The sequence below is a fragment of the Corvus kubaryi genome, unplaced genomic scaffold, assembly GCF_017639235.1.
Source record: "Corvus kubaryi isolate FWS band 111438036 unplaced genomic scaffold, C.kubaryi_AGA036_p1.0 37270, whole genome shotgun sequence".
Lineage (NCBI taxonomy): Eukaryota > Metazoa > Chordata > Aves > Passeriformes > Corvidae > Corvus > Corvus kubaryi.
Window position 1 is genome coordinate 4,294,389 of NW_024581083.1, and position 14,109 is coordinate 4,308,497.

The window sequence follows — 14,109 nt, forward strand, 5'->3', positions numbered from 1 at the left end:
TGTTCTAAAAAAGTACACGTACATAGATCTTGGAAGTCTGCATGACAGGGAGGATTCAAAATGCCTGCTTACTGAATTAGTTTTTTTATTCAGTTGTGTAAATTTTTATGTAGATTCTTAATTTGCCACACAACTAACCAACTGAAAAAAATTGTAGAATACAAAAGGTAGGAATGAAGGGAATCATACTTCAGTTTTACTCTTTGAAGACATGATCCTGAAATGTAGATTATTTTCAGTGAACGAACCATTCAACAGTTAAACTTTAGTACTAATGTTCATTAATTACTATGGTTTGATCCATGACAGACCAGCAGGAGTATCTGGATTATTTTAGGAAAAATTTGTTGTTCACATTTTAGAAATATCTGTTATCCATTATTCTCCAAAAGAATATGCAGGTGTAATTACCTTAGACTGGTTTTTATCCCCTAAGAGCAATAGGAAACTGTTGTAAGCTGCCACCATAGCAGAATTCCTGCTCGGAGAAGTGTCTGTAACCTGTTTTAATGGTAATCAAATGAAAGTCAAATAATTAAACTCCTCCTGTGTTTTCTTTCAAATGATGGTATTTGGATGCAGTAACTTTAAACAGTGGTTCGTGCAAGTTGAAATAAGGGAGAGTTTGAATGAAAAAAAAATTTATAAGCAAAAATATTCCCTGTTGACTCGTTTACTAGGATAGGTGGATATTCCTAATGGGAGTAAAATCTCAAGGTGCATCTATTAATGTATTTTAGGGTTATCTTAAGGCTATTGTCTTAGAATTGAGGATTTCCATTGAGGCAGCAAACATAAAAATAGGCCTTTCAATCTATTGTGTCTGCCTTCTGCTTTAAATGTTTCACTGTCCTACAGAGAAAGTATTCTTTTAGCAAGCATGTTTAAGGTAATAATTTATTATAGCTTTTTCAAAAAAATAAGGATATTGAGATAAATACCTTCCCATGCCATAAAGAGAACAATAACAACACCCAGAACACTTTAATAGTTATCTGGGTTTTCTGACTTACAGCTAACTATGTCATTATTTGCTCCTCTGCAAAGTGGATACAAATATGTTTAAATTCTGCCAAAAGCAAGATGCAGGTAGCAGTATCTTGTACCCATTCACTAGATTAAAATCTTCAGACAGGAAATGTTTTCAGTTCTCCGAGGCATCTCCCTGGCAATGCCATATGCCACATGCTGTAGTCAACCCATCCTAGAACCTGAGGCTGTGTATAGGGCTGGCAGGGATTTCTACGTGGTAATCCACTTATGCCTATTTTTAATGTCAGGACTATTTTCCAATGCAGATCTACAAATCTGATTTTCAGCTGTCATATTTTGCCTTAATAAAGAAGCAGAAGAATACTCCTGGGGTTTTCTGAGCATTATGAAACCTCTGGGGACTGCATGTCTGCCAACAGTTCAATTCATTAGGATACAACATTGAAATAAAATATAAAAGCGTGAAAATACATCCTCTTCCATAAAATAATAGCCCTGACCACATTTTCCTCATAGAACAGAAACCAGACCCTGATTTACTTATGTGGTTTAATAGATGCATAGCAAGATGAAGATTTAATTACTGATTTGTTTATCAATTATGAGCAATGCACTGTCTCTACTGCACAGCTCCTGTTAGCTCTCTAAAATGCAGAACAGGAAGAAAATAAAAGGCATTTACAAATATTGCTTGATCAGTCTTGTGGCTCCTGTGCAGCTTGTTGAATTGCTATTTATTAGTCTTATATTGCCTTTGTATCTAATTAAAAATTCAGGACGGGCTCTGTAAATAAGCAGTAGACAATGTCTGGTCTAAATAAAGGAACTACCCAGTCACAGAAATGAACTGGGAATACCAGAAACTCCATCTGTCCTGAATAAGTACACATTTACAAACTGTTTTGCATAGTACAATATTTTGTATGTTCAAAACAACTGGAAGAGTGAGTAGAAGTGCAATTTGTCTAGGAATTGCATGAAATTCTTAGAAACCTATTGATAGAAAGAATTTCAAGATTTAAGCTACTCCTTTCCTCTTGGTTTGTGATATGATTTCATAAACTCTCTGATTGTTGATCATTGTTATGGTTTAAAACCATTATGCTTGTTTTACTCCTTTGATCACCAATAATATTTTCTTCCAGACTAGTTCCATATTTCCAAGTATTTGTCATGTTTTCTAAACTCTTTACTTGTTATAGTCCCCTGCACTACCCTGTCTTTCTCAAAATATTGCACTTAAAAGTGATTTTTTTATTAATCAAGCACAATGCAGCAACCATTTGACATAAATTTTTCACAGAGCAGCACAGTGAATATTTCTCCCAAGTTTACGCACAACACTGAGTAATACATCCCAGAGGCAGGATTTTTGCAATAGTATCACATTCTCTGTCCTTTGCAGACTACTACAGTCCCCCCAATTTTTTTTTTGCAAAACTACTTATGTTTTTGTATTTGTGCAGTTGATTATTTCCTTCCTACAATCTTTCCCTCTTTAAATAAAGTAACTAATTACAAATTTTGAAATGTCCTATTTTCCTGTTCCCAAAGTGCAACATGTCCTTCTTGATATAATCCATGTCTGCATTCTATTTTGCAAATCTTATACTTCTGTATCACTTGTTGCTTTCTTTGTAAGAGCTACTCATAGCAGTGTGCATCCAGATTTTGCAAGTTGGTGAATTTTTGTTCTCTAGACTTTTCCATCAGTTCATCCCTTTTTTATTGGAGAATCTTATTGCCATTCAGTGGATGGGGCCTTACACTGTGAGCAAAAAGGTCACACACAAGAAGTGGTAGTTTCTTAATAAGATATGCACTGTTTGAACAGTGATTATGGACATACTTCAATAATACAAAATATCTTAAACCCATCTCAGTTTCTAAGTGTGTGAGGTCAACTGTAGTAGTTTATATAACACAGATGGTATTAAGTCTTAACATGTACTCTATTGTGCTAAAATACAATGTTTTTATGTACTAGTCATAAACATAAACTAAAATGCTGTTTACACAAGGTAGATTTTAGTGCAAAACCAAAAAATATATACAGGTAATGTATATGGACTATTTAGTTATTTTAAGGGAAGGTTCATAGGGCAGAAGGTTTAGAGTTAACTTTTTTAAAAGTCCCCACCATTACTGGACAGTGTATTCCATTAGCTAAGTAATTTCTTTCTGCTTGGTCAGTGACTTTTGAAGAAAATTAAAGTTGCATGTAAATGTTCAGTTTGGAGAGAAACAAGCTGATAACTCAGGATGACTCACTTCAGATAAGAGAAACAGAGGGATGGTTTGTAATATTCCAGTTGGTTTTTTTCAGCTGTTGCTGGGATTTGCTGGGATTTGCTAACTGAGGAACAGAATTCCGACATCTGGCCCTTTGAGTTAATTTTGTATTTCTGCAGTGTGTGCAAAGGAAGAGCAGCAGATAAATGCATTAATTTCAGCAAGACCATCAGGTCTTAGGAAGATTACACTCAAACAAGCCTTGTCCTTCTCTGCCCATAATTCAGCCCATGGCTCAGATGTTCAGCTTTGACATGACAGAAAGAGAGTAGTGGAGTTTGTAATGGCCAAATCTCAGCCATGCTGAGTCTCTCTCCAGACACCAAGCAAGCACAGCCCTCAAGGACTACAAGGTGTTGGTTGCTGGGAGGTATAAAGCTGGAAACAAGAATTTGTTTTGAAATGGAGTAAATCATGACTCTGAAAGTTTACTCGAGTTACAAATGTCGTAACACTAGCCCCAGGCTCTTTTTGTTCTCTAACTGTTCAATTTTGTATTCTCTAACACCCCTTCTTTCGTTCTGATTTCTCTGGGATTTTTTTTCACCTAAATTTAATTTTGGGGAAGAGTATTTGGGAGTATAGTGTAGCACTCTTTCCAACATCTCATGAATTTTTCCATTGCCTCCTCCACTGTACCTCAGATTCTATCTCTGCCAAAGCATTGGCATCAGTTTTTACTGAAATTCAGCACTGTAAGTAATGGCATAAAGTGTCAAAACTTATTTTAGCTGTATGGGCACTCAAACATTTAACTGGTGTACTCAGGCTGCACCTGTGTTGCTAATAAACTTGGAATCTTTTTTTTGTCCTTACTGTTCATGAAACTATTGAAAATATGTGCATCCTAAGAGTGTAATTATAGGTAGAATATGGGTCTGTCTGAGGAATACTGGACTTAATGTAGTGGCCAGCATGCTAATAAGTCATGTACACGCTTTAGGCTCTGGTGGCTTTAGGAAAATATTTGTAGGAAATAGACCAGATTCATGTCAACCCCTATGCTGTTGGGTTTTTTCCCCATGTTCTAACTAAACAGATGCCACACTTATCTCAAAATAAAATCTGTTTTTGAATATCTGTGGTCATAAAAACAAGAGGAGCAATGAAAATCAAACATAGGGTAACTGCAGCAGAAGAAATATGTACACAGGACATTTTTCCAAATTTTTGTACACAGCAGGCCTGTGAAAGCAGCTCAGCAGTCTGAGTAGCTTTCATGTGCTTTTTGACTTAGGAATTGAGTGACAACTTTTCACTGCTTTAATGTGCATCCTAGCTGCTAATTATTTTTCTTTAATGCAAGTTAAACGGACTGGTGTGTTTCGTCATAGTAAAAATTATGGATGCTACATTATAGGAATTCTCCAGGTGAATACTAAAAGCTTGAATGACTTTACACTAAAAGAAGGTTTTCTTTGCATGAGAAAGGGATTTTTTGCTCTTTTGTGTTTTACTGTTCTTCTTCACATTAACAGAACATTAGTGAGTGCTTTTGAGTCACCAGTGCACTCAATCAGGGTATATGAAGCTTGTAGCATGTTAAGATTTTATTATTTTCTATCTCTGGTCAAAAAAAAAAAAAAGAGTTGATTCAAGAATGGCTCAAGCAGAAAATTAAAGAAAATAGCAAATAGAAGAAATTCAAATTAAGGCTGAAATATAGTTAGTTTTCAATGTGAGCAAGATGAGACTGGAAGCACACTTGGGTACACTGCTGCCGTTTGTGCTGTCTGAGGGGAGATGTATGTATTGCTTGTTATATTTTTGCCTTGAGAGCCCTGTGTAATGGTGGTTATTAGCAGCTATGGTTCACACACGTGCTGCTCTCCTGTCCTCTTTTGCACCTTTATGTTTGTTTTCCTGGGAAAATGAGAAAAGTTAAATGTTTTCTTGAATACTTGACTAAATACCTTCCTTGGCTAAAATGGCAGAAGACTCCATGAGGCGTACATTGCTGCATTCTGTTTTGCCCTGCTCATGAGACTGAACACATCATTGGCACCTAATGTCCAGAGCTTCGTGAGTTGGAGCTTGAATTAATTCTTCATCTCCTTGTTTGTTCTCCTGTGTAATGTACAGCAGGCTCCTCTCAACTCTGGCGTATCTCACTTTCCTTTTTGAATGTAACAGCAATGCTGTTCTTATTTTAGAAATAAAATGGGTGGGGGTATTTCTGAAGTCAGAATGAACACAGATGTCTGAATTTAAATTAAGATACTTGCCAGAGCTATAAAGTAAGGTAAAAATTGGAAGCAGCCTTAAAAAAACCCAACCTGCTTAAATTTCATTGTTCTTTTTGAAAGTAAGAAATGAAAGAGATATCATGCACATAGAAGAATATTAATATGCAGTTCCTCTTTGCATCCTTCCTCATAGTCACTGGTTTTCTTTCCACTGAGAAACAAAACAATATATATGTCTAGAAAAATATATTCTTCTGCTTAGTTAGCAGGGTTAAAATTAAACACTGAGTACTTCCTCATTTATCATTCTAAATTCCATTGCTTGTTTCCAAGGAGATAGAAACGTGAAGGAAAGCCATCTGAGACTCTGATTTGTAAGGCTGTTCTCTTTAATGGGAGTTGAATGTGCCTTATGTTAAGGAACAGAATAAATTCAGAGCCTCTGTAGTGAAGAGGTTGGGACTTCGAGTGTCATTTCTGTGCAGGCTTACTTTCTGTGTCTGGCAGTGGGAAGGGGACTGTAAAATGTTCAATGCAGTGTCAGATCATCCTTTAGTGGCTCAGTTCTGCTGTTTCCTGCACTGAAACACTGCAAGTTCCTTTACCCATCCACCCTTTGTAGTAGTGGCTTTGTCCTGACAGTCAGAGGTTTTTCTTGGAGGACGAGAATGGACAGTAGACACAACTTGTTTTTCTCCCTGTTAGGAGTTCAGAAATGCCAAAGCCTGGATGGTTCCATAGATACTGAAAAGCCTGTAATTGTTCAGTGCGGTGTAAATGCTAAGTTCTAACGAGAGGTATCTTTCTTGGTTTAATTTTGTTAATAAAATCCTAACTGAACCTGGAAGTAAACCCTTCAGTTGTCTTACCTGAAGTAGTCTTCACCACCTCAGTTGTATTTCTTAGTCCTGTAAAGGCGAACTGGTAAAGCCTCCAGGACCGGGTGTCCCCCACCTCCACCGAGCTGCGCTTCCACTGGTAAATGATCTCTTCTCTGGGGTAGCCATCTTATTGCAATGGAAAATACAGAATGCTTTGTTTCATAGTCACTGCTAGGGTTTAGGGTGCTTTGGGGAGTAAAAATACTACTTTCTATTTCTGGAAAGAACTGGAGAAGCATATTGTAAGTAAATTATAGATATGTTTTTCTCAAGTTACTAGTGCCTTTTACTTAATGTCACATTTTATTAATTATAAATTATAATAGCACTTGAGATAAATTTTTCAAAAATAGGTTTTCCACTTTTGTGGACCTAATATGATGCAATTTTGCCCATCCTCCAGATCCATCTGCAGCTGGATCAGGAATTCACACCTTGATCTAACTGCAAAATGTCAGACTCTTGACTCCCAACTAGTACAATAGTAAAACACCCGTGCACAGAGAGAAAGTGGGAGGCCATGACATCTTGATGCTGAAAGTAAAAATTTCTTGTTTCATGCTCAGATATAAGTATAAATTAATCACATGGGGTCCAGAAATGTTATATTTTTTTTATAGCACTCCTTAATGATATTTGTGAACATCTGTGATACATGTACTGAAAATAAGATCAAAATAAAAGTAAAAACCAGTGGGGTATGTCTAATTAAGAACATAACCTTCACTGACTCTAAGTATGTAAAGATAAATTTATAATAAGCAGTTCAGTGTGGGTCAGAAAAAGGAATATTTTTAAGCATGTTACTTACAGCTTGAAAATTCCAATGGGCAGGAGTGGACATCCATTGGGAAGTTGTGTAACTGTAGCTGACACTCAGCATCAATTGTCAGCCTGAAAAGAAATAGATCAAGATATAGGGAATGCACTTGAGAAGTTTGTCCTGAAAGCTACATCATGACAAGCAAAGCAAGATTCTTACTAATACAGATCCTGACTACAAAATATACGAACATTATATGTATTTATTTATATATATATATAAAGTAAACTATTTCTATCTATGTAACTATTGGAATATTCCAAGCATAGGAAGACATCATGGTTACTGATAAGCAATATTTCTTTTTTGGTTCCGTAGACCCTGATCATCTACTTTCCGGACTGTGTAATGGAAGAAGGTATTAAAGTTCTGTTCCTGTGCATCTGAAGTGTCAGCATTACTCATGACTGACAAATCCATAAGTAGATATGCAGGTCATCTCATGAGCAGTGACAAATCTTTGTGTCACAACATGCCATAATGCACTAGGAAAATGTATTTTATGTGACAAAAATTCTATTTCAGAAATGATGGATAGGAGTCCAAATTTAGATATCTGCATCCAAGACAGCCATCTAGACTCCCTTCACAGCTAGTGCAAAGGCGCTCTGAGGATACACTTCCTCTCACTCCAAAATAAGACATTTAAATTTAATCAGAAAAAAAATGTACCAAAAGATGTTTGTCTCCACTGAATGTTAGGAGGGTCTCCATGATAACTCAGGTAGTGTAGGTGCTAAGCTCAGGTAAAGACAATTACTTTCAGAAATCCCAAGTAAGATGAAATGTACCCTCTGATGTTCCTGTTAAAAACTCTACCATTTTTCATTCACTCCCAGCCCACCCATGAGCTGCAGGATACTTGGACTTTGAAAGAGGTGGGGTGAGAGAGGGAAAAAAGAAAAGTGTGGGGTAAAATGTTTATTTGTTCCCCAGGGAGTCTCTAGGAATGCTGTAGGTTTCTAGTCTTTTCTGATTCTGCGGTGTCTAAATGATGAGCTCTGTGAGTTGGGTTTGTCTCCAGGTTCTTGAATGAAGGTGTTATGGGCAAATGACCCTGAGTCTTATCCTGTAGGATGCAGAGGAATGCTGGAACCACCAAGTTAATGGAGTCAGAAGGAAACTTTTCTGCATTAGGGATTTAGGAAAAAGTCTGATTTTCCTGTTGCCCTTCTTCTTCTCATTTTCATCATCTTCAGTACCACAGATACTTGACTTCCTGCTGGGTAGGGTGGTTCTTAAACCTGGGGGGAGGTGACTGAGAAAAATCAGTGATCCCTTCTGGATCCCTCTTCAGGACAGAATCCCAGCTGTGTGATATCACATTTCATTTCTGAGTTAATCGAGGTTGAATCCTTACTGGTGCTTGCTGTGACTCACTAGCACAACTAAATAGACATTGATAGCAGATAATGGTTTCCAAGTTCCACCAGATACATCTCTTTCTAATGAGAGGAACCAAAGGATTTAAAGAGAAAGGTAATAAAGTCCAAACAGACAGTAGTGTACACAAGTCCAAATTTAACATTTGAAAAATGGATCTAGGCTCATCTTTATCAGACTAACTTTGATTTGCATTGGATTTCAATTCTGATCATTCTATTACCTCTTCTGGCAATGCAATATGCAATGAATGTTAAATAACTATGAAATAAAATTCCTTTTCATAATTCAGACAGTTGCAACATTAAAAGGTTGTCTTAACCAAAGCTTCATATCTATTCATTAAAATTATGAGTGTACTTCAAAACTTTAATTTTGGCACCCAATAAAGTAAAAACAAAAAAAAACTTCTGAGAAAATGCAGTCTAGAACTCAGATGATCTTATGTCTGTCATCTTTCATTCTGCACTCTCATTTTAAATTATAAATTGTCTTGAAAAAATGCTGTATTTATCTATATTTTACATAAACCCAAATATTACATGACATGCAAGAAAAAGTATAAAAAAACTCCCACAGAATTTTCACATTTAGGAGGTATGAGCATTTGGAATATGATATTTGAGTTGTTGCATATGGCATATGCATAACTTAATTATTGAAAAGGTAATTTGTCTTAAAAGAAAAACTATACATGTGACTGAGGAACCTGGACAGGTTGAGTGTATCAAGTTGAGATCCATTTTGGTGGAAGGGTGTGGTGCTGTATTCGCCCCTTCCCCTGGCTCTAGCCCTGGCCACACCCTCTGGTTCTCCCTATTGGATCCAGTACCCCAACTTCGCCTATGTACCACCCCTGCGCCCTGAGATCATTCATCCATGTGCTTTCCCCGCCTCCCTCCTCCCCATATGAACTGCCAAGCTCCCAGAGGATGTGGTTCACTCTGCCTCTGGGAATTGGCTTGTCGACATGCAATAAAAGTTCCTCTGAGGCCCGCATGGAGGGATCCTTTCCCGCCTCCTTTACTGTTACCATGTTGTGAGCTAGCAGGGGCAGGTTTGCAGGGCCATCTGGAAGGACTACAGAAGAGCGGAACTGCCGCCCTATCCTAAGCAGCCTCGCAGCGCTTTCTGAGAAGGCTGCAGCTTGCAAAACCAAACCGAACAATGCAACAGAGGGGGGCATATCCATAGGTTTGAGTTAAATGTTCAATGCTGGGATTGTAAAATCTTGTTTGGCTGAGATATTTAAGGAATAAAGTGCTTTTTCTGGGTGGAGTTTCATCTGGCTAAATTGTAATCAATTCAGAGTAAGAGGCCTTTGATGTATATAATAGCTCCTTTTGTACCATCTACTTCAAGGATATTTCACATTTATGAGTTTAACACAACAAAAATGTAAAAAGGACCAAACCAATGGCAAACAATAAAACGTACCTTAAAATGAAGGCTAATTACTATTAAAATGATTATATTAATGTTAATATAGGAATGTGATTATTGTGGAGCAAGACAGGACAATCTATAAGAAGAAATAAAACTTATTGTGCCAATATAAAATAAATTTCATACAATTGGTATCTTTTTTTGCATAAAAAAATAGGAAAACTCAGTATTTTTTTCTTTCAGGTTAATGTCAAATGACCTGAATTCATAGGATTTTTCTCTTTGGCTTTCATTAGAGAAAATTAAATTAAAGTTAGGTATAAATACCTCAATGTGTACAAGACTCTGCCGTCATTCCAGATCCTGAGCATCCTATTAGGAGTTGTTATCCAATGAGCGTCAGCCTTCTTGGAATTTCGGAAAAATGTGTCTGGTATCCAGATCTTCCCAACCATGTTGCTGTTTAATCTGAGCACTTTTATAGTGCTGTTGAATTTCAGACGTCTGTCATACCACGTTTGGGCGAAAAATATATCAATTGTATATTCCTGTTGTGTTAACCAGAAATACTGATGAAAACATAGCACTCAGCATTCCACATAACTCCTGATATGCTTTCCTTAATTTATTGCGAAAAAACGGTGAGCTACAGAAGGTGATACTGGAACTGATAAAACCAAACTCTTCTAGTGAATTTTTGAGGCATGTTTTACCAAAGATTATTGTTTTTAAACAATTTATTATTTTAACATTGAGAGTAAAACTAAAGTGCAAGTGAATGTTATATGCACCTTTCTAATTCTGTGTCCCTGCATCTCAACCCACACCTGATACTTCCTTGAATCCAGGACAGGAAAAGCTTGAGCTGACTTTAATTGCCTGTGCCCCCTGGTTAATCTCAGAAACGGTGAAGTCTCTGGAGAGGATCTGGGCCTTTTACTTATTATCTCTTGGTGGCAAGAGTGGTAATGTCACTCATGAATGGTTTTCCCAATTTTGTAGCAATCTGGAAGGTCAGTTTTAAAGTATTGCAAAGCATTTGAAAGCAGAGCACATAAAAATGTAAGGATATATTAAAACTATTGGTTTTGCATTTTTTCAGCATATAGCTCAGTTTTCCTGTCTTGTACAGATTTATAGCTCATACAGTCCTCCCATCCATAATTTAAATGAGGTGTTAACAATAATATAGGTATGCCACAACGTTAAGAACTAATGGAAGCTTTGTCATGTCAAAATGATGGAGACTTTGTAACAAGGAAAATGGGCAGTCCTTTACCTACCATGTTGATAGCATTCACAGGGCCAATGCTATTTACGTACATGTCAGTGTGAATTATTGTGGGTTTAACTGCAGAAGAAACAACAAGAATCAGTAACATCCATGAAGGTCAAAATCAACTACATGAAAGTCAAGCACAAGCATGTTATTATGGCACCTCTCCTCTGTGGTTGCCTCACATTTAAAGGTACATATACAATAAATACAAATTTGCAACACTGTCTTCAGTTTGAAATTAGTTGGAGACACTTTGAGACAAATTCTTATATCATTTATTCTATCAAAACAAATTCCCTTATGCTATGAGAACAAATACTGAAACCAGTGCTGATAGCTTAGAGAGATTCATGTCTGACTGAAAGGATCTATATTTTGTATCAGGTCACAGCAATGCATCAAAACAAAACACTGGCAATGAAAGCAAACTTATTTTTCTTATGATGTCTTGCATCACTTGTTCTACATAATAATGCCAAATGCAAAATGACTGCTGTTGCCTGCAGAGGTGTCTGTAGGTGAGTAACAATTTTGTGAGCCTAAAGCCAAAATAATACTTAAGGCTCTTAGACAGAATTAAGAATAGTTGTTACATTAAATTATTTTGAAATTACTCCATTTCAGCTTTATTCTTCTTATACACCTTGTTTACAGAATGATTGGGTTTTTCCCAGATGCTTTTAGGAATGCTTTATTTCCTTTCTGTTTCTAAAGTCTTGGTTTAAGTGAAGACAAATTCCTCTGCTAATTTACACTGTATATGTACACTGAAGGTTAAAGACTCATGTTATCCTTCACTGTGAAAAATTCCTTTATTTATAAGCCTCTATAAACTTGTTAGAAACAGCTTCCTTCATTAACCTTGCTGCTTTCTGCTTTCCTCTGCCTGCCTCATCCATGAAATCTCTGTGCCTTTTTCTATAATCTTGTTACTGGTGTATCCTCTTCTGTATTGTCTGCCTGCTCTGTGCACTCATGGGGCTTCTCAAACTGACTTGCAGCAATTCAGGGAGATTTTTTCCTTTGAGTTACCTCAGTAATCAGTAGAGAGGGTGATTCCTCCAAAAGGTGATTCAATCAAATAAGGCTTCCATTCTGAGTCCAGGCTTGGCTCTGTATATTTACATTGACTGTGGGGAATCATCTGGGCAGATTGGCTTTGCTTGACTGCAGTTATCTTTTGTGAACCTATTCCTCTGTGCCCTATTCTGTCACTTCCTGCCCTGCTGTGCAAGTGAGGGCTCAGGCTGCATCAGTCTGTGCAGGCCTGCTGCCCTCAGAGGCTCTGTATCCATCACATCCTACAAGGATTAGGCTGTGTTACCCTCTTTTTGGCCTTTCTTTCCAATGTATTATTTGTGATTCTCTAACAGAATCTCTTAGGTGTAAAAAGAAGAGGAAAAACTTGCTTTTTCATTCCCCAGAAGTTACATTCTGAACTTCCTATGCAGGTAAATCATTAAAAGCAGCCTGATTCACTCTTATTAGAGGTCTTAGGATAGATTCAGCAATCTTAATTGATGTCAGCTTCCAAAATCATGACTGTTTTACATACCTCTGATGTTTTTCTGCATTGCATTTTATTCTCGTAACTACTTTGAATGGCTTCTGCTTCCTGGGTAGCAAAATCTGACATGAAAATTCTTTCTCTTTGCTGCTTAATCAAAAGTGGTCTAAAAACGAAACCAACATACCTCCTATGTCAGGTCTCAATTTGTTGTCATATCCTTCCAGCAAGCCATTTAAAATAAGAGTCACATCACTCTCATGGACTTTGGGAGTCAAAACCCAAGTCTTATTTGAAGTGTAATCTTCATAATCATCATCTCCCTTTTGGGTGGAACTATTAAAGAAATAAAAATGAAGGAAAGAAAAGCCTTGAAAAATACAAATTTGTAGGTAACTACTTTGGAAGACAATACCCACACTTTTAGATTTTAATAATACTGTAAAAACATTTTAAAAATTTCCCGTTTTCAAAACTAGGCTCCCACTAAAGATGCCACATAACAGTTGAGGTTACAGTTCACTTTATCAGCGTTTCCTTTTAGTACGGTTGAGATCACATTCTGTCTGTTCAGAGGAACATCAGCGCTTATCACCTTTGTTATGCCTATTTTTTCTCTCATTGACTCAGGTGGGACCTGTTATGAAATAAATCTGTCACTTAGCTTATGCAACTCTCCACCAAAATATCACTTATTATGTACACAGTGTTGTTGCTTTACTTCTATAGGAGAGAATGATTTGATGAAACACATCATCAAGACAAGACCAATAATTAGATTCATTCAAACTTCTCACACAGCTTTTCTCCACTTTCTCCACTCTGATGAACTTGAGTTTACTGTGCATTTGGAAAGTTGAGCACAAATTTTTGTCAAGGATTTTCCTTTTCACTTTTGCTAACCAGAACCTACAGAGGATAAAAAAGTCTGTCTGCTGGGGTTTTTCTGCTACTCAGAAGTACGACAGCAGATCTAATTCAACCTGCTTAGCACAGTAAAAAAAGCAAGTTCGGAGTCAGAAATGTGTAGACTAGTCTTAATGGATGTTTTGTTTTCTCAAAATCAGTGCCTCTAGTTCTAGAGGAGAACATTGAAACTACTTTAGAATATGACATAATCAGATATTTTCATTTCAGAATGTCAGTGGTAATCAGCTGAACACTGCTAGGCAACCGTATGGTTTTTTGCATAATATGCCAGTGCCCTTCTTTCCTGACCTGCTTCTGTGACAAAGTTTGAATACTGCTGGCTGGATATGGAAAATATTAATGATACTACAAATGTCTTAAGCCAGTGGAGAGAGTTTGGGTACAAATGGGTGAAAACCAGAAAAATTAATTGTTTTCCAGTTTCAGACAATCTGAAAAGGAGTGGGAAA

At 36.9% G+C, this 14,109-nt stretch overlaps 1 protein-coding gene across 3 annotated transcripts in view; it reads right to left on the reverse strand.

The window, feature by feature from the left end:
• GABRG2 (gamma-aminobutyric acid type A receptor subunit gamma2) overlaps positions 1 to 14,109 on the reverse strand; it is a 67,721-nt gene that overhangs the window by 29,938 nt on the left and 23,674 nt on the right. For all 3 annotated transcript variants that reach the window (XM_042025425.1, XM_042025426.1, XM_042025427.1), the window contains exons 2-6: positions 12,918 to 13,066; positions 11,228 to 11,295; positions 10,272 to 10,492; positions 7,164 to 7,246; positions 6,341 to 6,478 (exon numbers count right to left, since the gene is read on the reverse strand). In XM_042025425.1, coding sequence (XP_041881359.1) covers positions 6,341 to 6,478; positions 7,164 to 7,246; positions 10,272 to 10,492; positions 11,228 to 11,295; positions 12,918 to 13,066 — 659 coding nt within the window. The remainder of the gene's footprint in view (positions 1 to 6,340; positions 6,479 to 7,163; positions 7,247 to 10,271; positions 10,493 to 11,227; positions 11,296 to 12,917; positions 13,067 to 14,109) is intronic.